The sequence below is a fragment of the Dromiciops gliroides genome, chromosome 1 (assembly GCF_019393635.1).
Source record: "Dromiciops gliroides isolate mDroGli1 chromosome 1, mDroGli1.pri, whole genome shotgun sequence".
NCBI classification, from domain to species: Eukaryota; Metazoa; Chordata; class Mammalia; order Microbiotheria; family Microbiotheriidae; genus Dromiciops; species Dromiciops gliroides.
The window spans coordinates 49,303,647-49,329,693 of NC_057861.1; the positions used below are offsets into that span (position 1 = coordinate 49,303,647).

At 42.7% G+C, this 26,047-nt stretch overlaps 1 protein-coding gene across 1 annotated transcript in view; it reads left to right on the forward strand.

The window, feature by feature from the left end:
- Positions 1-1,105: 1,105 nt before the first annotated feature.
- Positions 1,106-26,047, forward strand: part of GNA11 (G protein subunit alpha 11) — a 79,942-nt gene continuing 55,000 nt past the window's right edge. The window contains exon 1 of the mRNA XM_043994619.1: positions 1,106-1,462. Coding sequence (XP_043850554.1) covers positions 1,327-1,462 — 136 coding nt within the window. The 5' untranslated portion in view covers positions 1,106-1,326. The remainder of the gene's footprint in view (positions 1,463-26,047) is intronic.

The following is a 26,047-nucleotide window of genomic DNA, read 5'->3' on the forward strand; positions in this document are numbered from 1 at the left end:
TCCTGACTCCAGTTTGTTGAGTTTGTTCGGTAGTATTCTTCCACTTTACAGATTGAGGAAACCGAGGCACATAGTCTGAGAATTAATTTTTCAAAAAACCCGACAAAATTATAAACGCTCATATTTAATATAGGTTGAGGAAGAGGCGCAGGGAAGGGGAGTTTTCCAAGGTGTCACAGCAGGGAGTCAAACCCGGGGCTTCCGATTCCTCTCCCCCACATGGTAGCCCAGGGTGAGGGGCGCATTTTCCGAGGCCACACTGCCAGCCAGGGGCAGGCCCGCGCCCACTACAGCCTCTCCGTGTCCGGACCTCTGCTTCTGCATCTGTATAATGGGGAGAGCGAGGGTCGGGGCAGGAAACGTCCTCTTCCCCAACTACTCTGTCTCCCCCGCTCCCGAATGCGTTGCAAACGGAAGTCGGCGGAGCGCGTTCATCCGCGCGGGGCTCGAGTCAGCACGCACTTCCCGAAGCCCTCCCCATAAGTTCCCCTTCCCCCCCGCCCCCCCCCCCCCGGGCCGCCGCGGCGGCGGCTGGCGAGTCCTCCACATTCCCACAATCCCGAGCGGCCACGCCCCGGGAGCTCTGGCCTGCGCGCTGCCCCTTCCCCTCCTCGCTGAGGCGCAACCAAACGCGCCCGCCCGCCTCGCTCCCTGGCCTTCCCCTCCCTTCTCCTCCCCTCCCCATCCCTCCCCGATCCCCTCCCTTCCCCTCCCGCGCGCGGCTACCGCTGCTGCTGCCGCTACCGCGGCCGCCATCGTCGCCGCGGCCGCCGGCGCCCCGCCCCAGTGGTCACCTCCCGCCGAAATCCCGCCCCCCGCCCGGCTGCTGGGGGGGCGCCGCCGGCTTCCCATTGGCCGCAGCGCCTGCCCGTTCGCGACGAGCTTGTTTTCAGCGCCGCGGGGTTAGGTTGTCCGGCCCTGGTCGCTCGGTCTCGGCGACGGCGGCGGCGGCTGTCGGCCTGAGGAAGGGGGGGAGGAGGACGGTGGCCGGTGAGGGGACGGCGCCCGGGGTGGGGGGGAGGGAGGGGGCTTCGGCTGGCCTGAGGCGCCGGCGGCGGCGGCGGCGGCAGCGGCTGCAGCAGCAGCAGCGGCGGCGCTTGGCTGAGGCGGCGGCGGCGGAGGCCGTTGAGCTCCAGGCTGAGGCGGGCGCAGGGTCCCCCATCCCGGGCTCGGGCTGAGGCAGCCGCGGAGGCAGCGGCTGCGGCGGCGGCGGCGGCGGGGCCCGGCCAGGCCAGGCCCCGGCTCAGGCCCAGGCCCCCGGGCTCGGGCTCGGTGAGGCGGGGGGGCGCCGCCGGCGGCGGGGGCGGCCCCGCGGGCCTCGGGACGATGACTCTGGAGTCCATGATGGCGTGTTGCCTCAGCGACGAGGTGAAGGAATCCAAGCGGATCAACGCCGAGATCGAGAAGCAGCTGCGGCGGGACAAGCGGGACGCCCGGCGGGAGCTCAAGCTGCTCCTCCTCGGTGAGCCCCGCCGACCCCTCCCTGCCTCAGTTTCCCCACCCGTGCGGCAAGGCCCCTGCCTACTCCCTCCAGCCATCGGTCACCCACCACCGGGAGAGGAAACCCGCACCTCGGCCTGAGCTCGGCCAGGGCCTTGGCTCTATCCTGGCCCTGGGCGTCCGGCTCCGGCTGCTCAGAGGTCCCCAGCCCCCCTGCCCCTCCCCTTAGCTCCGTCGGTTCCCCCTCTCCGAGAATGCAGCAAAGATTCTGGAGGAAGTCCCAGGCTCCGAGCGACTTCCGCGTCCCCCCCCTTACCCCGCGTCCCCCCCCCCCGCCCCCTGCTCCCCGAGCCCCCTCTCGTACCCCACGTCATCCTGGGCCCTCGAGAAGGAACCTGTCTCGGGCCTCTTCCCCCTCCCCGGGCACACCTGTTGCAGGTACCTACGTTTTGCCACCTGCCTATGACTTGTTGTCAGTGAAAATAAGGGCCCGTTGAAGGACTTAACCCCCTCCCCCAAGATGCGTGGAGGTCATTTGTAAAGCAGCGGCCCCCACCCCTTTCTCAAATTCTGAGAATATTTTGCGACGAGTCAACCGGGCCGGCAGGGACAGAATCAGGAAATTCCATCTTTGAAGACAGAGAGTCCCACCCCTCAAAAAAATCTGACCCCTGTGGCCAAAGGGAGGACAGTAAACTGAATGTGGACCGAGCTTCCGAGTTTAATGTCCCTTGGCTAGATTGACTGATTTCCAGCGAGCTGATTTTGTGCGCTCGGCAGCAGGGATACGTTTCAAGAGGTTAGCGGGGTCAGATTTTGCCTCTATGGTCCGTAGAGATATGGACACTTCAGTCCTAGTAGTAGGCCCTGAAATCAGAATATCTGTGCTGAAAGAGACCTTTAGAGCAAGGAATGGCAGAATTGAAGGGACTTCAGAAGTCATCCAATCCAACCCCCCTCATTTTACGGAGGAGCAAAATGAGTGTCTCCCCTGTCCCTGGTGCTAGATGGGAGCCTTGAGCGGAATACCTCCCCTAGGTTTCCGGCCCTCCTCCCCACCCCTGTGTAGCATTGGTTATTCCTTGTTTTCAGATGTGATGGGGAACAGGTTGTGTCTTTAGGGAGGAAAGGAGCAAACTTGGGTGTTTAAGGATACTTCTGAGATGTACTTATTTCCTTGGGGTGACTGACCTGGAAGGAAAGTCATCATAGTTTGCTGTGTTTGTAAGGGTTGAAAAAAGGTTTTGTTATGTTGTTAGTCACCGAGAGGTGGTAGTTTCTGAGCCTTGGGAAAGTGAGACGCTTTGAATCGCTGCTATCAGAATAATGCTGCAGTCGGCACCCAAGTAAGGTCCCGTGAGACTGAGGAAGTGTGGGATGTGTGGTTTTGTGTGAATTGTCTGGTGTCTCTTGCATGTGCTTTTGGCTTAAAATGGAAGTCGGGTTCAAGGATGCAGGTCAACCACTCATTTCTGTAGCCTTGATGGGTGGCTAACGATTGGTCTACATTTGACTAGAAGAGCTTCAGAGAAAAGCCGGAGGGCTTTGGTAAGTAGAGATGACCATGGCATCTTGAGGGATCTTTGGGAGTTGAGTGTAGCCACAGTGCCACTTCCTGGGAGTGGGGGCTAGCATTTGAATTTGCTTGGGATTTTCATTTCCTTTCTGGTAGTAGTGAGACATTTAGGGCCCATTTAAAAAGCTAATGGCAGCACCTTAGGAATTGGGCTGTCAATCCTGTACCTTCATAAGATGGCTATCTTAATTGCTCCCTCATTTTCGGTGGTATGGTTCCTTCATTTCCTTTCCTGAGCTGAGTGGTGGATCAGATGGCAGAACTTTTTTGCCCTTGAGGTGGTTGCATTAGTGGTTAATGGAAGTTGTTTTGCTCGGCATTTTCAACTCTGTTCTTGAGAGGAAAAGGGAAAATGCATTAGGTTAGTTGTAGAATTTATGGTGACCTGTTTTGAAAACAAAGTGGAATAGATTAATGCAACTTGGAGCTATAGACTTTCCTTTCCTTTAGAGGCAGTTGGATTGGAGAACATTGACTTTAGAATCAGAAGATCCTTAGTGCCAACACTAATTGTATGACTTAGGTAAGTTGCTTAACTTCTTTGGGCCTCACTTGACTCTTTTGTGGAATGGGGTACTTATACAGTCAAACTTCTGTGCTGGGCAACTGTGCTAAGCACTTTACATATGTTATCTCATCTGATCCTTACAACCACCTGGGAGATGGGTGCTATTATTTATCCTGATTTTACAGATGAGGAAACTGATATAGGCTTAAGGGACTTGCCAAGGGTCATACAACTCGTTTGTGTCTGAGGCTGGATTTGACCTCAGCTCTTCCTTTTCAGGCCCATTACTCCATCCATTGTGCCACCAGCTGCCTACCTCACAGTGTGGTCTAGATGATCAAATGAGATAATGGAAAGTGCCATGTGGAAGATACAGACTGCGTCTGTGATTTTGTTGGTATAGAGAACTCCCAGGTGAGGAACCTTCCTCTAGTACCGAAAATTAGACCCTTCTCTGTAACTTAAAGAGTTGCCTAGAGCTTTGAGAGATTGAGTGATATCCAGGCTTTACAGCCAGTCTAGGTCACAAGCAAGACTTTCTGGATTCAAGGCTACCTCTTTCTTCACCATGCCATGTGCAGTTGTTTATGGTTTGAGGGTCCTTTCTTCATAGCTTCCAAGTGTTGTTTTCATCAACCCTGTGAGATAGGTAATACAAATTCAGTTCTGTCATTTTTCAGTTGTGTCCGAGTCTTTATTCTTATTTATTTATTTATTTTTGACATTTTTTGGTGAGGCAATTGGGGTTAAGTGACTTGCCCAGGGTCACACAGCTAGTAAGTGTCAAGTGTCTGAGGCCGGATTTAAACTCAGGTCCTCCTGAATCCAGGGCCCAGTGCCCTATCCACTGCACCACCTAGCTGCCCCTGTCCGAGTCTTTATGACCCCATTTGGATTTTTCTTGGCAAAGGTACTGAAGTGATTTGCCGTTTCCTTTTCCAACTCATTTTAGACATAAGCAGCTGAGGCAAATAGGGTTTTGTGACTTGCCCAGGATCACACAGCTAGTGAGTATCTGAGGCCAGATTTGAACTCACAAAGAGGAGTCTTTTTGACTCCATTGTCAACTCTCTATCTGCTGCACCATCTAGCTGCCCTGGTAACAGAAATACTGTTTCTGTTTTTTAAGTGAGAAATCTGAGGCTTGTAGGTAGGGACTCATGGGGTCGTCATTGTCAGAATTAGGACGTGAATCCAGGATTCTGAGTCTCTACCTAGTACTTTTACTGTACTCCTGTTATCCCGCTGCCTGAGATGGTGGACAAAAGATTAAAACCCTCATAGTCGTCATTACTATTTTATAACTTGATTATATTTCTATGTAATTGATCATTATGAACTTACCATTGGTATTCATAGGTAAGGAATGGTTGTTTCTGCAAGTGTCAAGAATGCTGGGCTCAGATAACTCTTTGATCATTAAGTGAAGTGTTGTAGTTCGTTTCTTCCAGGTTTCCTGCACACTTCCCCTGGTTCCTCCTGAATACTAAAAAGCATGAAATTCAGCTTGGGGTGTGGTTAGCCTAATAGGAAGGGTGTGGACCATAGGGATTTTGGGGGAGCATAGTGGGGCTGTAGCCTCTGCAAAAGAAGCCATCCTTTTCTTCCTCCTTCTGAGTGTTTACTGAAGTGGTCCTCTTCCATCAGTGTAGTCACAGTAAGTGTTAAGAAGTGTAAGCTACTTTCTGACTGGCTGTGTTCAGTTCTGGGCAAATCATTCTTTCCTTGTTCACTTCATAGTTAGAGTGGGAAAAGAGACCCTTAACTTTAATAGCAAAAATGCTGTTTTTCTTGGATCCATTCTTGGGCTTCTAGGTTAATTAATTAGCTGAAATATTTCATTTTTTCTTTCCATTTCTTTTTTTTTTTTGGTGAGGCAATTGGGGTTAAGTGACTTGCTCAGGGTCACACAGCTAGTAAGTGTCAAGTGTTTGAGACTGGATTTGAACTTAGGTCTTCCTGACTCCAGGGCTGGTGCTCTATCCACTGTGCCACCTGGCTGCCCCCTCCATTGTCATTTAAACCATAATTCTGACCTTTAGAGTTTGAAACTCCTAGCCCAGCCAGAGTAATCAATATTCTTTAGCAGTATCAATATGTGTGTTAGAGCAGGGCATTTAGGAATGTTGCTTTGGGTTCTTATTCAAAATTCAGTCCAGTGACCCAGCCCCGAAATTAATTTCCGTGAATTATCCAAGCACTTTGGAGCTCTTGGCCTGTTCTTTGCGTTTGCTTTTCTTGCTTTGGGGTGGTTTTGTGGTGAGCACGTGAGGAAGTGGGTGCCACTAGATATTTAACCACAGAAGGTTTCATTTTCTGATTTTTGTGGTGTAGCTGTTCCTTGTAAGAGAACAGGATCAGCAGCAGCACTGAAAAGATGTTTAATTACTCTGAATCACTGTTCTAGTGCTGGGAATTTGGAGCAGTGCACAGTGAAATCAAAAGTTATCTTGGTGGTGGGGCCTTCATAGTGCCTTTTGGTATACCTTTATACAGAAAGGTTTGTTTTGAACTGATTTCAAATGCAGTTAGATGTACATAAAAATCAGAGAGGGATGGCTGTGTTGGGGTGACAGAAATTCACTTCAATTAAGACAGAAGTTCATTTCAGTCAACTATTTATTAAACCCTTACTGTATTCCAGGCACTGTGCTAGTTGCTGAGGATACAGAGCTGGGGAGGTGGTGGTGGAGAGGGTGGGAATGGGGTGTGGAGGAAACTTTCTGTTGTCAAGCAGCTTACATTCTGTTTGGGCCAGGAAAAAACACTGAAAGAGAAAATGAAATACAAAATATATTAAAGTAATTTTCTTGGGAGAGGGCACTAGCGACTGGATTGAATCAGAATAGGCTTCCCCAAAAGTCTGGTTACTAACCTGAGCTTTGAAAGAACTGGGGGTTCTCAAAGGCGGTGATGAATAGGGAATGGATTTCAGGAATGGGAGGTCAGCACATGCAAAGGTACATACAGGTGGGAGTATTGGGAAGAGTAAGCCAATTGACTGGAATATAGAGTGTTTGCAGGATGGTAATATATGTTAAGCCTAGAAAGCTGGTCCTGGGTGGTGAAAGACCTTAAAAAGGCCAAATAGAAAAATTTGTATTTGATCTTAGAGGCAAAAAGAAGAGCTCTTGGGGTTTCTTGAGCAGAGAGGCTGAATGGGCACTTCTGTGGGGTATGTTGGTTACAGTGAGTATTGCTTGTGTGCCCCTGCCCCCGGTGTATTGGACAAGATGGCCACTGAGCTTTCCTTTCAGCTCTCAAATTCTGTGATCCTGTAGTGACATAGTTGCACCTGTTCTTTAGGAATATCACTGAGAAGGGATAGGAGAGGGGAAATGTTTAGGTCAGGGAAACCAGTGGAAGGCTCTTGTAGTACTTTAGGTAGGAAGTGATGAGGGCTTAAACTAGATAGGTAGCTATGTGAATAGAGAGAAAAGGATGGATGGATGAAGTACATATATATTATGGGGGTAGACTTGACAATTGACACATGCTGAGGGGGAGGGAAGAGTCCAAATGGCTTTGAGGTGTAGTACCTTCAACAGAAATTCAAAAACTGCTAGCCTTAATGGTAGTGCCTTTCTTGAGTATGTTTGTAAACACTGACTTTTGTTTACAAGCATTCACTTAAGTGTTCCTTTTCCTGATTTGGAGGTCTTTTTCTTCTCTATGAATTACTTCTAGATGGTATAATCTTTCAGTACCTGTTCTCTTAAGCCATCCATGATGACCAACCTCCATAGCAAAGTTGTTAGCTTACCATCACCTTTTTGGTTATCTTCTTAACTATTTCCACAGTTCCTAAATGTTTGTTGAATTTGAACCCCATCCAAGTCCTATTAATTCTCAAACACTTATGGAGCATCTTTGGTGTACTGGAGAATGCTTTGCTAATGCAAAAGACCTGGAGTTGAAACCTGGATTCTAGTTAAATCATCAAGCATTCATTCATTCATTCATTTATTTATTTTTGCAGGGCAATGAGGGTTAAGTGAATGTCTGAGGTTGGATTTGAACTCAGGTCCTTCTGAATCCAGGGCCGTTACTTTATCCACTGCGCCACCTAGCTGCCCCCCCCCCCCAATCAAGTATTTATTAAGTGATTACTATATATCAGGCACTGGTGCTAAATTCAGGGTATACAAAGAGAGGCAAAAACAGAGTTGTCCTTAGAGAGCTCACAATTGAACTGGAAAAGACAACATGCAAACAGCTATTTACAAACAAGATTTATACAAGATAAATTGGAGGTAATCTCTAGGGGAAGGTACTGGCATTAAGGCACTCTGGGAAAGGCTTCTTGAATCAGATGGGATTGTGACTGAGACTTGAAAGCTGCCTCAGAAACCAAGGGGTAGAGATGAGGAGGGAGAGCATTCTAGGTGTGGTGAACAACCTGGGAAGATGCCTGGAGTCTGGAGATGTAAGGTCTTGTGTGAGGAAGAGCCAGGAGGCCAGAGTCACTGGTGCAAAGGACACAGAGGAGGCTAAGGTGGAAGCAGTCTAGAAAGGTGGGAGTGGGCAGGCTGAACTGAGGGTTTTATGCATGATCCTGGAAGTAATAGAAGGCACTGGAGTTTATTAGAGTAGGGGATGATTTGATCAGAGGAGTACTTCAGGAGGATCACTAGTGAGTGGAGGGGAGGAAGACTTGAGGCTTTAGTCCTTTCTCTGCTATTTATTAGCCATATGTCCCTAGGCAAATCACCTGATCTCTTTGAGCCTCAGTTTCCTAACCCATAAAATGGGGATCATAACCCTTGTCCACAGATGTGATTATGAAATGAGGTAATCTGTATGAGACATTTTCTAAACTAATACAGAGGGCTATTATTGTTGACTTTTTTTTTCTTTCAGGTTCCTTCTTTTTTTGTGTATGTGTTTTGTTTTTTGTTTTGTGGGGCAATGAGGGCTAAGTGACTTGTCCAGGGTCACACAGCTAGTCAATGTCGAATGTCTGAGGCTGGATTTGAACTCAGGTCCTCCTGAATCCAGGGCCAGTGCTCTATCCACTGCACCACCTAGCTGTCCCTGGGTTATTATTGCTAAATACAATGTACACAAAAGATTAAAACGAACCCTCTCCATCAGTTCTCACATTGTGTACCAGCTTAGTGAATGCTTATTGTAATAGTAGTTTGGGGAGCTGTTTACAGTGCTATTGACTGAATCATAGTTAGAACTGAAAGGGACCTCAGAACATAGATTTTGCTGTCAGGATTGGAAGTAACCTTCAAGGCCAGTCCAGCTTCCTCATTTATTGACAATTATTGGTAATCATAGTTATGGTTTATAATGTCAGTAAGTATTTATTAAGTCACTGCTATGTGCCAGACAGTGTGAAAGACGGTCCCTGCTCTCGAAGAGCTTGCAGTCTGTTGGGAGGGACAGCATACAAACAAGTCTGTACAGCCAAGCTATATACAGGATAAATTGGAAATGACCTTTCTGTAGAAGGTGAGATTTTACTTGGGATTTGAAGGAAACCAGGGAAGCCGGTTAGTGGAGATGAGGAAGGAAACCGTGGGTCATATGGGGTTGCATAACTGAATGTGTAGGGGGGGGGTCACAAACAATTTGGCAACAGTAAAAGGTTATGTACATCTGTTTTATATACCTACATACCTGGAGTCACATAAACATTTCTCTGACAAAAAAGGGTGGCAGTGGGAAAAGTTTAAGAAGCTCTGGAGTAGGTGACTTCTCGAGTTTTAGGAAGATCACTTTGGCAGTAGAGTGGGAAGGGAGAAGGGGAAAGGGAATAAATTAAGCTCCTACTGTGTACTAAACTTTTTTTTTTTGGCGAGGCAATTGGGGTTAAGTGACTTGCCCAGGGTCACACAGCTAGTAAGTATCCAGTGTCTGAGGTCGGATTTGAACTCAGGTCCTCCTGACTCCAGGGCCTGTGCTCTATCCTCTGCGCCACCTAGCTGTGCCCCTGTGTACTAAACTTTTTACAAATATTAGCTCATTTGATCCTCACTACAACCCTGGGAGATAGGTGCTAGTATTATCCCCATTATGTAGTTGGGGAACCTGAGGCAGAGCACCAATGACTTGCCCAGGGTCATGATGCAGGAATCCAATTCAGGCCTTAATGACTGCAGGCCTAGCACTCCATCCACCATGCCACCTAGCTGGCTGAGTGGAGAATACATTGTAGAGGGCAGCCCCACCAGCAGCTATTGCAGTTGGTCTAGGTGTGAGGGGAGAAGGGGGTGGGGTGGGGGTATGTGTGTATTCGTTTTTTTAAAGAGCTTAGAAATATACATAAATAAATGCAGAGTAGTTTGAGGAAGGGAGCTTAACACTGGGAGTATTGAGAATGGCTTAGTGTGTAAGGGCTGAGCTGAGTGTTTAACAAACTTACAGATGCTAAGGGATGTGTTAAGTTGGATAATGGTTGGGAGGCCAGAATTTGCCTGGAGTGTAGGTCTGAAAGATAGTAATATGGAAGTGCCAGGATGTGTCGGGCAGCGTGCTAATGCTTGACAATTATTATCTCATTTGAGCCTCACAGTAACCTCTGCTAAGGAGATGCCATTAGGGTCTCTGTTATACAGATGAGGAAACTGAGGCAAAGAGGTTATGGACTTGCTTAGAATCATACAGTTAATAAGGATTTGGGGTCAAATTTGAACTCAGGTCTTCCTGACTCCCAGCCCAGCACTTTATCCACTGTGCATAAAAATGTAGAATGGATACTATAAGAAATGATGAATATGGAGAGTTCAGAAAAGCCTAGAAGACTTATATGACTGGGTGAAGTACTTAGAACCTTGAAAACAATACGCAGCATGGCTGCAATATAAATGGGAAGACAGTGAAGCAAAACTGAAAGCTGTGTGATTTGTTATTTGGCCCTGAGAGGATCTGTGAAAATGTGCTTATCTCATTACAGACTTGGGGGCCATTATGAGTGTGGAATATTGCAAACACCATCAGACACAGTCTGCTAAGTGGTTTTGCTGTCTGCTTTTCCTCTTTTTAAAATCTTTGTGGGGCAGCTAGGTGGCGCAGTGGATAGAGCACCGGCTCTGGAGTCAGGAGGACCTGAGTTCAAATCCGGCCTCAGACACTTAACACTTGCTAGCTGTGTGACCCTGGGCAAGTCACTTAACCCCCATTGCCTCACCCAAAAAACCCCCAAAACAACTTTGTTATAATAAGCCCCCCACTCATTGTGCATTGGAATGGAGCTGGTCACATGTAAGCCTTTCAGAATGAGTGTGGCTGAACAGAGGCATCACTACAATTTCAAAGGATGATTAGAGCTAGACTTTGGAGGGCTTTTAAACGCCTGCCTGAGGATGTTGTATTTCATCACAGAAACACTGAAGAGTTGGGAGCACACAGGACCACAGATTCATAGATGTAATGCTGAAAGGAACCTTATGTGCCATCTAACTCAGTTCCGTGTCTCTTGTCTGTCTCTCATACAGGTAGTAAATGTCAGAAGCATGATTTTAATTCATTACTAACTAGTCCCCTTTCCACTGTAGACATAGTACCTCCCAGGGTTAGATCTGGGTTTTGTTTTTTTTTAATTTTTGCGGGGCAAGTAATGCCCCTGATCTGATAGTATTATTGATTAGTATATTGGGCAGCTAGGTGGCACAGTGGATAGAGTGCCAGATCTGAAGTCAGGAAGATGAGTTCAGAGGTGGTGTGTGACTCGGGGCAAGTCATTTAATCTCTGGTTGCCTTAGTTTCCCTAAATGTAACCTGGAGAAGGCAGTAGCAAACCATTCTAGGTATCTTTGCCAAGAAAACCCCAAATGGGTCACGAAGAGTCAGACACACTGATAAGACTGACCAACAACTGCAAATAACCCAACCATTATAGACTCTCAAGATTGTTAACTAGGACAAGTCCTAAGACTGGTATCTTGAGACAGTAGCAGAAACTGTAACAAATCTTGAAAAGGAGACTAGGTGCAGTATAGAATGACTGAGCTTTTGAACTCATTAGGAATATAAGGAGGAGAGACCTGAAACTCCATCCCTTGGCAGACTCTGACACTGCTCTAGGTGATAAGATTGTGAGAGGTCAGAGGTACAATCTTTATCATTGGTCCCTTTACCCTTGACTTTCACTTTACCTGTAGTGCAGGGAGTTCCTAACTTGATTCTTTCTTATAACTTATCAGTTTTATCACTAAGACTCTTGTTAGACAGGATTTATCTTCTCTGAACCCTGCTTAGATGGTGGCTGCAGATTGCTTAGTGACTGGCATATCACTAACAGAAGATTTTGTTTTCTTGGGAATGCTAAGAAGAATAGTCCCAAATCAGAGAGTATGCAGAAAGTTCCTAAAAGGCAACAGCATCATGGAAGAACGTATATGTGACATCTCAGTATTCTGTGTTCTGTTAGCCTGGAAAGGAGGCCTAGCTTTTGGCTTCTCTTCGATGGTCATGATGTTGAAACATCCCATTTGTTAGAAGCGTTAGAGCTTCTGGGATTTGCTTGTAAGGGCTGATATCATTGAGAAAATTCAGCCTCCTAGGTTAATCCATATTAATTCTGGCCAGAATTGTCTTGTTAAAACTTAGCCCCTCATCACATCCTTCCTGCTTAGCAGTCTTTGAGGAACTTCCTATTGCTTACAGGAGAAAGTCCAAACTCTTCAACCTAATGCTGAAGGTCTTCCAGTCTGGTTTCAGCCTGTTTTTCAAGCCTTATCTTCTGTTACTTCCTCTCAAATATTAGGCCTAACAGGACTTTCTATAGCTGGTTCCCTGTAGCAAATCCTGTAAGAGTTTTACCTCTGCCTTTGATTATCCTTCCTTCCTTCCATACCCATTTAGTGGGGGGGTGGGGGGGGGGGTGGGGATGAGACTTATAAAAAAGGAACTTCCAAACAGTTGTGACCTGAACAGCAGTGGAATGATGGCTATGTATTGTGGCAGTGAAATCCATTCACTGGAGAAGTTCAAGTAGAGAAATTGGAGGGCTCTGAAGAAGAGAATCCTGCTCCCCAGATGAATTAATCCCAGATGACCTTTGAAGTCCCTGCTAGTTTTGAGATTGTTAGAATTGTTTTTTATCTTTGTATCTTTAATGGCTCAGAACTGTTTATAGTGACCCAACGAATGAGAAGGGGGATATGTAACAAATATAACTGATAAAACATAGTAATTATTTTTTATTTAATTCACCAATTGTTTGTTGTCACGATGTACACAACCAAGTGCTAGTGTTAGTAAGGGACCCAGAAATGAATGACCCTGCCCCATGGAGCTGTACTATGCTAGTAAAACACACTGAAATGTTGAGTGTCCTTTAGACTTTCCTCTGCCTCCCACCCTTCCTGCTCCTCCCATTTTCTCTTGTTACAGTCTAGAAGGTGTTTACTGGGAGCTCCAGGCCTTGACGTTAATTCTCCTGGTTAGCTCTCTTCCATTTTGATTTCAGGGGTGGAGATTCAGAATTCCTCACTTTCTAAAGAAGTTCTATGTGTTTTCTGTGGTAGAAATGAACTTTTAAGAGGAAGAATATGGAGAACAGATTAGACTTTTGCCTGTCCCAGCTGTTGGATTTCATTAGTAGTATAATCCACTCTTCCTTAAACATTTAATGAGTGAGTGCACAGAGAATATATGACACTGTACTGAGCATTTATTTACTTAGCTGGTTCAAGTGAGATGTATCCCCAGCTATCAGTGCAGTTATTCTTGTAAGGAGGGGCACTAAACTAATGAAGCACTTGGTTTGTAGTGGTGAAAGCCATGTTTGATAATCAGAATAGCTTGGTTCAAGTCCTTGCTTGGCCCACTTACTAGATGTTTAACCTTGGACAGGAATTTTTGCCTTCTTGAAAATGGGGATAATGATAATTGTATTGCCTGTATAACAGGATTGTTGTGGGGATCATTTTTGAATGAGAAATATTTAGAAAAGAAGGAGGTTTAGATCTTCATACATGCCATACTTAAAGGGGACTTAGAGACCATCCACTTTTTTATTTTATTTTTTTTTGCGGGGCAGTGGAGGCTAAGTGACTTGCCCAGGGTCACACAGCTAGTAAGTGCCAAGTGTCCTGAGGCCAGATTTGAACTCAGGTGCCTCCTGACTCCAGGGCCAGTGCTTTATCCACTGCGCCATGCTTGCCGCCCCCACTTAGAGACCATCTAGTCCAACCTAGTCTTTTTTTTTTTGCAGGACAATGGGGGTTAAGTGACTTGCCCAGGGTCACACAGCTAGTAAGTGTCCAGGTGTCTGAGGTCAGATTTGAACTCAGGTGCTCCTGAAATCCAGGACCAGTGCTTTATCCACTGCGCCACCTAGCTGCCCCCAACCTAGTCTTTAAAAAAATTGATATATTCTGTTTTCCTATCTTCAATTCTAAATATATCTTCCCCTCCCTTTCCCAAAAATATAATTTATAAAAAAAGAATGTATATGGAGGGGGGAAAAAGAGTTCAGTGAAGCCAACCAACTTAGCATCTGTGTCTGGTGGTAAGATTCAGGTCACCACCTTTCAAAGAAGATATACCTTATCAACTTTTTCTGGGTCAACCTTGGTCACTGTAATTATGCAACATTTAGTATCAGGGCTTTGTTGTTTTTATTTGTATTGTTGTAGCCTTGTATATTGTTTTCTCTGGTTCTGCTCATTTCATTTTGCATGACTTCATATAAATCTTCTGTAATTCTCTGAATTCTTCATACTCACTCTTGTATTTATAGTGCAGTGATGTACCACATTTTGCTCAGCTGTTCCTGAAATGATTTTGTTTCCTGTTCTTTGCTTCCATGAAAAAAGTGGGGGGTACGTACATGGAAGGCCTTTCTTGTAATTGATGACCTCTTTGGGGGTATATGCCTAGTAGTGAGGGGCTCTGCTTCAAAGGGTTAGGGTCTTTTGAGTTTTGTTCCAAATTAGTCTCCTCAATAGTTGGACTAATTCTCAGTCAGTTTTCTCATTTTTAAAGAGATGCCTTATAGTCAGTCAGTGGTTCAGCTACCACTAGAGCACAGGTGTCTTGATTTGTAATCCAGTTTTCTTCCCACTACATTAGACTGCCTCACATCAAATTAAATAATGTGAAAGTCCTTTGTAAATGTAAAGTACTATGTAAATATGTTATTCATTGTAAAAAGATAAAATGGATTTAATAGGGTAAGGAACATCCATACCTCATGGAATGGGGTTTTTTGTTTTGTTTTGTTTTGTTTTTGGTCCCCCCCCCCCCCAGGCCATGAGGGTTAAGTGACTTGCCCAAGGTCACACAACTAGTAAGTGTCAAGTGTCCTGAAGCTAAGTTTGTTAAAAAAAAACTTCATTTTTTTTTTTTTTTACCACAAGTTGAACTCAGGTTCTCCTGAATCCAGGGCTTGGTGCTTTATCCACTGTGCCACCTAGCTGTCCCAGGCCTCAAGGAATGTGTAGATAGCACAAATAACACTAACTTATATATAATGAAGTGAGGGGTAGATAGATGCTAATACTATAAGGTGGCAGATGCATCTGGTGTGGGACTCAAGACCTATGCCACCTGAAATGCTGAAAAGAACTGGGGATTATCCTGGAAAAGAGAATTTGGGGGAATAGGATTTTACTCTTCAATGTTTGAAGGACTTACATGTGACAGGAGATTATACTTGCTTTGCTTGGTCCTACAGGGCAGAAGTAGGACCTGTATATATGTAAACTGCCAGGGAGACATCGCAGTTGACATTATAAACACATTTTTTGTTTTTGTTTTAGTGAGGCAATGGGGTTAAGTGACTTGCCCAGGGTCACACAGCTAGTAAGTGTTAAGTGTCTGAGGTCGGATTTGAACTCAGGTCCTCCTGACTCCAGGCCCGTGCTCTATCCACTGCGCCACCTAGCTGCCCAGAACACATTTTCTAATATTCAGATCTAGCCAAGAAGTATTTCCTTGGGAGGGAGCAAGTTTTTGGTCAGCTTCAGGTCTTCAAGTCAGAGAGGCAGATGATCTTTGGTCAGAGGCAAGAGGCCATTCATATTAGGTTTGGGTTGGACTAGATTCTATCAAAAGTAAAAGCTTCCTGGAGAGTAGGAATTTAAGGGAAATGACACTCTTAGATGGAAAGAGGATTGCCTGGGATTTGTTTTAGCATCCATCCACTAGGGAACTTTCTATGACCCCAACAAAATGTTCTCAAGCCTAAATAACTGCCCAACTTGTTGGTACACATGTATGAACTTCAGGTATTTAAGGCCTTGTTATGGTAAAGCCGTGCAATAGCTGTCAGCTCCCTGATGGCTTGACTTTTGTAGGGTCCCAAGAACCAGCAGAGGGTTAGCTCTTGAATTGAAAGAAGAGCAGGGGTCAGATGGCCTGAGCTCACACTGGGGGCACACTTGGGACAATTGGCTTAAATTTGGGGCCCTCAGGGGGCAGCTAGATGGTGCAGTGGATAAAGCACTGGCCCTGGATTCAGGAGGACCTGAGTTCAAATCAGGCCTCAGACACTTGGCACTTACTAGCTGTGTGACCCTGGGCAAGTCACTTAACCCCCATTGTCCAACCAAAAAAACAACAACAACAGCAACAACAAAATTTGGGGCCCCCAGAAGTTATTATTTTAATGAATATACTGACTAGTGGGGCAGCTAGGTGGTACAGTGGATAGAGCACCCACCCTGGAGTCGGGAGGACCTGAGTTCAAATCCAACCTCAGACACTTGACACTTACTAGCTGTGTGACCCTGGGCAAGTCACTTAACCCCAATTGCCTTACCAAAAAATAAAAGTAATAACTTTAAAATTTCCGGTGAAACTTTTCTTCCAGTGAGCTCCAAGTGTACTATATTTATTTATCTTATGAAATCCCTGTGATTAATAAAGGCAAATTTTTTTCTTCCATTTTACAGATGTAAAAACTTGTGGCATAGTGAGGTTATTGACATGCCTATAACTGTGTAGTCTTGGACAGAGGTAATTTAGGGCTTGAACTGTAGTCTCCTTGCTCTTAGCCAAGTGTAGCAACAGAAATTTGTTTAGCTGGTGAAAATTGTGTAGCATTTTTTTTGAACTTAATTGGTTGTAGTGTGATGATCTGAAGGGTTCCTTCCAGTTCAGATGTTTATGACTTTTTTTTTCTGTTTCTTTTTCAGGGCAGTGAGGGTCACATAGCTAATAGGTGTCAAGTGTCTGAGGCTGGACCTGAACTCAGGTCCTCCTGAATCCAGGGCTGGTGCTCTATCTACTGTGCCACCTAGCTGCCCCTGTTTATGACTTTATAATGTGATGATGACATATCCCTGGTTTCCTTTAATCACCAACTAAAATTCCATCTTTTACTGGAAGCCTTCTTTAACCCCTCTTAATTCTAGTGCCTTCTATCTGTTATTTCCTATTTATCTTGTATATACCTTGCATGTATATATTTGTTTGCTTGTGTCTCCTCATTAAGTAAGCTTCTTGAGGGCAAGAACTCTGGTTTCTTCTCTTTAGTGTCCCCAGGGTTTAGCACAGGGCCTGTTGATGTTTTTTATGGCTCTAAATTTTAGGCTCTATTTTCATCTTAATAGAACTCTGTAACTGGCATGCTTAATTCTAATACTACTTTCCCCCTTTGGCCTTGTTTTGGGATGCTAAGTACTAGAGAAAATTGAACAAGAGAGCATTTGAATTCAGGAAACTAAAGGCAGTCATGGAGAATTAATAGAGCACTGAGCTGCTCATAAGAAGTCCCTGGTTATGTTTTCAGCAATGTTTCAGTGTGGCCATGGGCAAATCTCTTCACTTTAGAGCATTGGACTTGGGAGTCAGGAAGACTTGTTCAGATCCTGTCCCTGCCCCAAACACTTAACTAGCCATGTGACCTTGGGGAAGACACTTAATCTTTCTCAGCCTCAGTTTCTTCATCTATAAAATGGGGATGATAATAGCACCTACCTCACAGGATGGTTTTCAGGATCAATTGAGAAAACATGTAAAGTACTTTGCAAACTGTAAAGAGCTATATAAATGCTAGCCATTAATGTGATTTTTATTACCTTTCTCGGAAGGCACTGTGAAAACCATAAAGCACTATAGAAATGAGTTGTTAAAGTTATTTGGCATTAGCAAATGGCCCTTAACTATTTCAAGGAGTATTATGTGATTTTAAAAATAAATTACTATTTTCAAAATTAACTAGCATTCTATCTCTCTTCCACCCCTTTGAACAACAAAAAAAGAAAACTCATCATAGTATTTCATAGGTGAGCAAAGCAAATTCCTGCATTGATTTTTGTCCAAAATTGTATGTCTCATTCTAGCTCTTGAGTCAATCACCTCTCTGTGAGGAGGTTGGAGGTGTGTTTTATTATGAGCCCTTCGGAGTTGTGGCTGGTCATTGTGTTGATCAGTTGTCAAGTCTTTCAAATTTGTTTTTCTATATAATGTTATTTTATAAATTGCTTTCTTGATTCTGCCCCCTTCACTCATAGAAGTCTCAGTTTTTTTCTGAAACCATTTTATAATTCCTTATGGCTAAATAATATTTTATTAATATATCATATTACATTCATACATTATATTTATAATTTGTTTAGACAATACCCTTAGTTTTCCCCTTTTAAAAAAAGTGAGGCAATTGGGGGTTAAGTGACTTGCCCAGGGTCACACAGCTAGTAAGTGTTAAGTGTCTGAGGCCGGATTTTAAACTCAGGTCCTCCTGACTCCAGGGGCTGGTGCTCTATCCACTGCGCCACCTAGCTGCCCCCCGTTTCCAGTTTTTTGCTACAAAAAAAAGAGCTGCTATAAATATTTTGATCTTTTTGGGTTATAAGTCAGGGTAGGCTATCAGTAGGTTCAAAGAATATTTACATTTTATTGACTTTGGGGATATAGTTTCAAATGGCTTTCCAGAATGGCCGAACCAATTCATCAATGGTGCATTAGTGTGCATATTTCCCTGTAGCCCCTCCAACACTTGCAGTTTTCCTTTAAAAAATTATTTTGCCAATCTGATGGGTGAGGTGGGACCTCAAACTTGCTTTAATTCATATTCCTTTAATTATTTGTGATGAACATTTTTTCATATTATTGTTGATAGCTCAGGTATCTTTTGAAAATTGTTCGCATCATTAACCATTCCTAATAGGGGAGTGGCTCATTCTTATAAATTTGGGTGAATTTGATGAATCTTGGATATAAAGCTTTATCAGAAACTTGCTGCAAAAGTTTTTCCCCAGTTACCCTGTGAAGGAAGGAATTTAGAATTGAAAGAAGTCAGGGAAGCTAAGAATTGAGATGAAGAGGAAGAACACTGTAGGCTAGGGGTGAAAGTGAAAATGCCTAGAATTGGGAGATGGAGTGTCTTCTGTGAGAAACAGCAAGGAAGCTAGTGTCACTGGATTGAAGAATAAGTGGGAGAAGGGGATGTTAGGTATAGTCTCTCTTTCTACTTCACTAAGAAAAAAAGGGAAAAAAAAACCTTGTATGAAATCTGCATAGTTAAATATAACAAATTTCCACATTGGCCATGTAAAATAATGTCTCATTCTGGATCTTGAGTCTATTACTTTTCTGTCCAAAGGTGGATAGCATACTTTATCATTGGTCTTCTTGAATCATGGTTGGTCATTGCATTTGTGTTTTGTTTTGTTTTTTTCAGGGCACTGAGGGTTAAGTGACTTGCTCAGGGTCATACAGCTAGTAAGTGTCAAGTGTCCGAGGTCAGATTTGAACTCAAGTCCTTCTGAATCAGGACCAGTGCTTTTTCCACTGTACCACCTAGCTGCCCCCTGGTTCTTCCATTTGATTAGAATTCTGAAGTCATTCAAAATTGTCTTTACAATGTTGTTGTATAAATTGTTTTCCTATTTCTGCTCACTTCATTATGCATCTATTTCTCCAAGGTCTTTCCAGGTTTCTCTGAACCATCTCTTTCACCATTTCTTATGGCACAGTGATATTCATAACATTTATATTCTTTGGCACTACAAAAAGAGTATATATGGGTCCTTTCCCTCATTTTTTGAATTTTTTGTGGGGTGCAGGCCTAGTAGTATCTCTTTGTCAAGTGAATGCACAATTTAGTAATTTGGGGGGCATATTTCCAAATTGTTTTCCAGAATAGCTGGATCAATTCAAAACCACACTTAGCTGTGCATTAATTTGCTTGTTTTCCTAAAGCCCTCGAATATTTGTTATTTTCTTTCAGTTTTGCCAAGCTGATGGGTGTGAGGTGGAACTACAGAGTTACTTCAATTTGCATTTCTACAGTTATTGATTTGTGGTATTTTTATATGGCTTTAATAGTTGCATTTTTTTTCCTTTGCAAAGTGCCTATACATATCATTTTATCAATTGGGGAATAACTCTTAGGATACATTTGAAACAGTAACTTATATATCTTTTTTTTTTAGTTCCTTATATATCTTGAGACTTTTGTCAGAGAAACTTGTTACAAAGATTCCCCCCCAGTTGTCCATTAAGCCTACTCCCTCTTTAAAAAATGGGGCAGCTAGGTGGCACTCAGTGGATAAAGCGCCTGGCCCTGGATTCAGGAGGACCTGAGTTCAAATCCGGCATGAGACACTTGACACTTACTAGCTGTGTGACCCTGGGCAAATCAATTAACCCTCATTGACCCACAAAAACCCCCGTTTTTATTTTTTGTTAGTGAAAATTGATTTTTTCTCCTTCCTTTATCCCCTTTTTCCCTTTGTAAAAGAAACAAAAAATTATTGTAACAAATATGCATAGTCAAGCAAAATAAATAACTATATTGGCTATGTCATTCATAGACATGCACCCACATATATCCATCCATCAATACCACACATATATACACAATACACACAACAGACATGTATTTATATATACACACATATATCCATACATACATATATAGATGTATATGTATATATGCATATATATCTTTTTTTTTTTTTTTTAGTGAGGCAATTGGGGTTAAGTGACTTGCCCAGGATCACAGAGCTAGTCAGTGTTAAGTGTCTGCTGCCAGATTTGAACTCAGGTACTCCTGATTCCAGGGCAGGTCCTCTATCCACTGTGCCACCTAGCTGGCCCTAAATGCATATATATCTTAATCTGCCCCCTCATTTCGTCATGTCTCTGTCAAGAGGTGGGCAGCATATATTTCTTTTTTTTAATACTATTTTTTTGGGGGGGTGAGGCAATTGGGGTTAAGTGACTTGCCCAGGGTCACACAGCTAGTGTTAAGTGTCTGAGGCCAAATTTGAACTCAGGTCCTCTTGACTCCAGGGCCCATGCTCTATCCATTGTGCCACCTAGCTACCCCCGGGTAGCATATATTTCATCATGGATCTTCTGGAATCTGGTTAGTCATTATATTGATAAGAGTTTCCTGCCCTCTCTTTATAAAGAATAATGTGGCGGTGAGAGAGGAATGAGTACCCGTGTGTTAGGTTTGATATAAATTTACTTCTGCTCCCCCCCCTCTTTTCTGTCCTTCTCCCAGAGTGCATTCACAGATTCTTATCTTTCTTTTCTTTTTTTTGGTGGGGCAATTGGGGTTAAGTGACTTGCCCAGGGTCACACAGCTAGTAAGTATCAAGTATCTGAGGCTGGATTTGATCTCAGGTCCTCCTGAATCCAGGGCCGGTGCTTTATCCACTGTGCCACCTAGCTGTCCCCAGTTTGTTTTTCTTAGGACAGATCCCTCCCTTAATCTACCATCTAATTCCCCTTTCCTTTTTCTTCTTGACCTCTTGTTTCACTGTTGAGTGAAATGTATTTCTGCATCTAGTTAAGTATGTGTTTATATGTGTGTGTATATATGCATGCCTTTGCACATATTCTTTTTTTTTTTTGACCGTTTCAGGTATCTCCTCCTTCTTGCTCCCAGTTCTCCTTATTTGTAAAGGGTGTTCCAAAAGTTTTTGTGCAGTTCTGAAGCTATTAAAAGCTTAAAACTGCACTAAGACTTTTGGACCACTCTATATAGTACTTTCTTTTATTTATATATATACATATATAAGTGTGTGTGTGTGTGTGTGTGTGGAGGGAGGGAGGGAGGGAGAGAGAGAGAGAGAGAGAGAGTCTTTTCTATTTGTGTACCTAAATTATGTGTGGTAACTTCTCCCAACCTTCTCTGTTTCTTCCACCTAGTGTATTCCTTTTCCCTTCCCGTTGAGGTTGTCTGATGGTAATATAAAATTCTGAGGGGACGTTATTATCTCTCCCCGTATTAGAATTTAGACAGTTCATTTTTGTTTAATTCCATATGATTGCTTGTTCATATTTACTTTTTTTATGTTTGACTACTTTGACTACTGTGTTTTTATATCAAAGTTTCTCTGCAGTTCTGGTCTTTCATCAGGAATGCTTAGAGGCCTCTTTCATTTTTTTATTTGATCTGAAAACACTAGATTTTTGCCATGATGATTTGGGGATTTCTTTCAAGATATAACTAGTGGATTCTTTCTATTTTCACTTTTTTCTCTGGTTTTGTAGGATTTGGATAGTTTTCTTTCGTTTTTACAACTCCCCCCCCCCCCCTTTTTTTTTTTTGGCTGGTGATTCTTAAGTTGTCTTTCCTTGATCTGTTTTTCAGGTCACTTGTTTTCGTATGAGATAACTTAATACTTCTGTTTTTTCATAAACTTAAACTTCTATTTGATGTGTTCTAATTTTCAAGGAATTTCTTGCTTGGGTAAGGTTTTGTACTTCTTGTGCTGAAATGTTATTTCTTTTCCAATTCTTCTGTAACTCATTTTTTTTTAAGTTTTTTTTCCCCTTTTACTCTTTTTTTCCTCCTAGTTGATTTCTGTGGTGCTTTAATTTGTGACACCATTTTTAGCTCATTTTAAAAACAGTCTCTTCAGGATTTCTGGTTGAACTTGTGTCCATGATGTGCTTTTTTATTTTTAAAGTTATTCTTTTTCTCTGAGTTTGTCTTGAAGCATCTTTGTCATCATAATTGCTCTTTATTGGGGAGATTCTTTTTTTATTTTCTTATTTTTCCAGCTTTCCTGAATTTGGACTTCATGTTAGGGTCCAGCTCTACTCAATTTTGGAGTGAATGTCTGGTTTTTAATTGGTCCTATTTTGTGTTCTCTCAGCTACTGCTGATGCTTTTTTCCTGTATCAAGTGAAGGGTTATTTCAGGATCTCAAAGATAGCTTGGGGTGAGGTGCTACAAGTTTTCACTGCACATAGATAATTCAGTTTGAGTACTGACCTCCTGGTCTGAGTTCTGCAAGTTCCTAACCTGGGTTTTGAACTGAACAACATAACTGTGGGCTTGTCCTTGTTTGGAACTCCAGTAGACTGTTGCTGGATTCAGGTACAGTCAGCCAGCTGCAAAGCTCTGCGGGTTCATAGTGATAGAACTGCCAGTTCCACATTGATCTGGGCTTCTGGCGCTGGTTATTCAACTGCAGTCTTCAGGCCAGGCTAAGGATGTGAGACAGACCCCCGTCCCCTCCCATGATCATAGGCCCCAGTTGCTGCTGCTCTTTGCTTATTAGTTCAAGATCTAGGGCCTTTTATCACTTCTGGCCCAGGACCATTTATTCAGCAAATGTTTGCTAAGTGAATTTTTGTCAAAGACTTAGCTCTATTTAATATATTCACACTTTCAGATAGCTTTTAGATATTTCTGAGTATTTTTGCTGCTTGTGTTTAGGCACAGGTCCCCTCTCCAGGCTGCACTGGATCTATGACCTAGTACTGGGGAGTGATCAACAGAGCTACTCTTTGATATCGACTCCTGCTCCCTACGCAAAATTTGGCTCCTTTCTTGAAGTCTGGGACCTGTTCATACCCTGGTGCGCCATCTTGAGCAGGCCCTCCTTCAGTCTGGAAAGCCTGAGAGCTTATCCTCTTCTGACTAGATCCTTTTCCCGGTGTCTGTAGACTTCTCTGCCTCCCTGTGCTAACCTGGACTGGAAAAAAGGAATCTGATTTTTTTCCCTCCTTGGATTTCCCAATCTACTTGATCTGGTTACATTTTCTAGATCTCTGAGGCATAGTTGTGGGAAAGATCTTGGCCCTACTTTGTTCTCTTCTAATTTTAACTGCATTGGTTTTGTTTGTGCAAAAGCTTTAAAATATTATATAATCAAAATTGTTTTATCTTCTATGATCTTCTGTCCTTTGTGTGGATATCAATTCTTCCCCTTTCCATAACAGCCAAAAGGTAAATTTTTTCCTTGTGCTTCTAAATTTGCTTATGATATCAATTAACCCCCTCAAGCCATATATTCATTTGAAACTTATCTTGATATATGTTGTAAGATGTTTGTAGCTACTTTTTAGTGAATAGTAAGTCCTTATCCTAGTAGAATGGGGGGGGGGTGTTAAGTTTATGAAACACTATGCTACTGTGTTTGTTGGCTTATCTGTTCTTCTGCTCGACCTTTCTGTTTTTTAACTGATACCAAGTTGTTTTGATGATTATTGCTTTTTAGTATAGTTTGAAATTTGATACTGCTAGACCTCCTTTCCCACTTTTTCCTACCTACTGTTTCCTTTGAGATTCTTGGCCTTTTTAAAACTCCTAATGTTATTTTTTTCTAGCTCCACAATAAGCTTTGGTAGCTTAATTGGTATAACAATAAATAAGCATTCATTTTAGTAGTATTATCATTTTTGTTATAGTGATATGACCTACATATGAGCAGTGAATATTTCTCAAATTATTTTGGTTTGCCTTAATTTTTATAAAGTATCTTGTGGTTGGGTTCATGTAGTTCTGGGTATTTCTTGGTAGTTGGATTCTCAAGTGTTTTATACATTCTGAATTTATTCTGAATTGGATTTCTCATTTAGTCTCTTCTTTGTGTGTTTTGTTGGTTAGGGTTATGGGAATGCTAATGATTTATGTGTTTTTATTTTATATCCTGCAACATGACTAATTTGTTTCAGATAACATTTTAGATGACTCTAGAGGGGCAGCTAGGTGGTGCAGTGGATAAAGCACTGGCCCTGGATTCAGGAGGACCTAAGTTCAAATCCGGCCTCAGATACTTGACACTTACTAGCTGTGTGACCCTGGGGCAAGTCACTTAACCTTTATTGCCTACAAAAAAAAAAAAGAAAAGAAAGATTAATTCTCAGTGTTTTATTGCTTATATCTGTTTTTCTGCCCTCCTCTTCCAGATGATGATTTGGTGTGCCTACTGAACTGTGAGCTGTTCCATGAGGACTAGAATCTATTGTATGCTTTTATATCTTCCTCACCACTGAGCACAGGGTGCTTAATTCAATATTTGTTACAATTTCTGTGTTTCATAATACTTTGATAATAGCATATGAATGAATGTATAGTTTAATTGTAGTGTGTAAAGCACACAAAAGTTAAATAGTCTTAGGTTTGGATACTGAATTGGCCACTTATTGACTGACCACTTAACTTTTCTGTCCTTGGTTTACTCATCTGTAAAATAGGCATAATAATAACTACCTACCTTATAGGGTTGAAAACTAAACTTTTACAGGTTTGGAAGATAGAGAACTATATGAATGTGGGTTATGATTTATAGTAACACAACATAGTAATACCTTTTAATTTTTTTCTTTTAAAAAAATTCATTTTGTACTGAAATACAAAAGGCTGAAAAAGGAACATTTCCATGCACTCAGCATTGCATAAAAAGAGTATTCAATATAAAACCACGAATTTCCATTTTACACTGTTTACTTTTTGGGAAAAACTATGTATTAAATACTACACATAATTTTCAAAGCCACTCTGCTTTTTAGTGCTTCGTTCTAAGTTTTCTTTTGTTCTCTGCTGTGCATTTTTTCCCCTCCCCATTTTGCCTCAGAGGAGGCAAAATGTCATTAGACATAAATGTTTGTGTACACAAATATACATATACAGGCATGCACAGAAAACCATACTATATATACACTTCTATTTATCAGTTCTTTCTCTGGTTGTGGATATCGTTTTTATAGGTCCTTTGTAGTTGATTTGAGAATTTATAATACTTGAAATGACTTCGTTGTTTAAAGTTGTTCTTAGAATAATATTGCTGTTAACGTATAGTGCTCTTTTCGTTCTACTCATTTCAGGCTTCATTATTTCATATAAGTCATATAAGTCCATCTTTTTTCTAGCCTCTCATTTCTTTTTTTCTTTCTTTCTTTTTTTTAATTTGCAGGGCAATGAGGGCCAAGTGACTTGCCTAGGGTCACACAGCTAGTAAGTGTCAAGTGTCTGAGGCCGGATTTGAACTCAGGTCCTCCTGAATCCAGGGCTGGTGCTTTATCCACTGCATCACCAAGCTGCCCCCTAGTCTCTCATTTCTTGTAGCATAGCAGTAAACAACTTGTTTAGCCATTCCCCAGTTGATGGTTATCTCCTCAATTTCTAGTTTTTTGTCACCACAGAGAAAACTGCTATAAATATTTTTTAGAACATATAAGTTCTTTTCATTTTTCCCTTATCACCTTGTGAAACAGACCTAATAGTGATATTGCTGTATACAGTTTTCTAATTCTTTGGGCATAATTCCATATTGCTCTCCAAAAAGGTTGGATCAGTTTATAGTTCCACATTATAGTGAATTAGTGTTCCAGTTTTTCTATATCCCCTCCAACATTTGTCATTTTCCCCT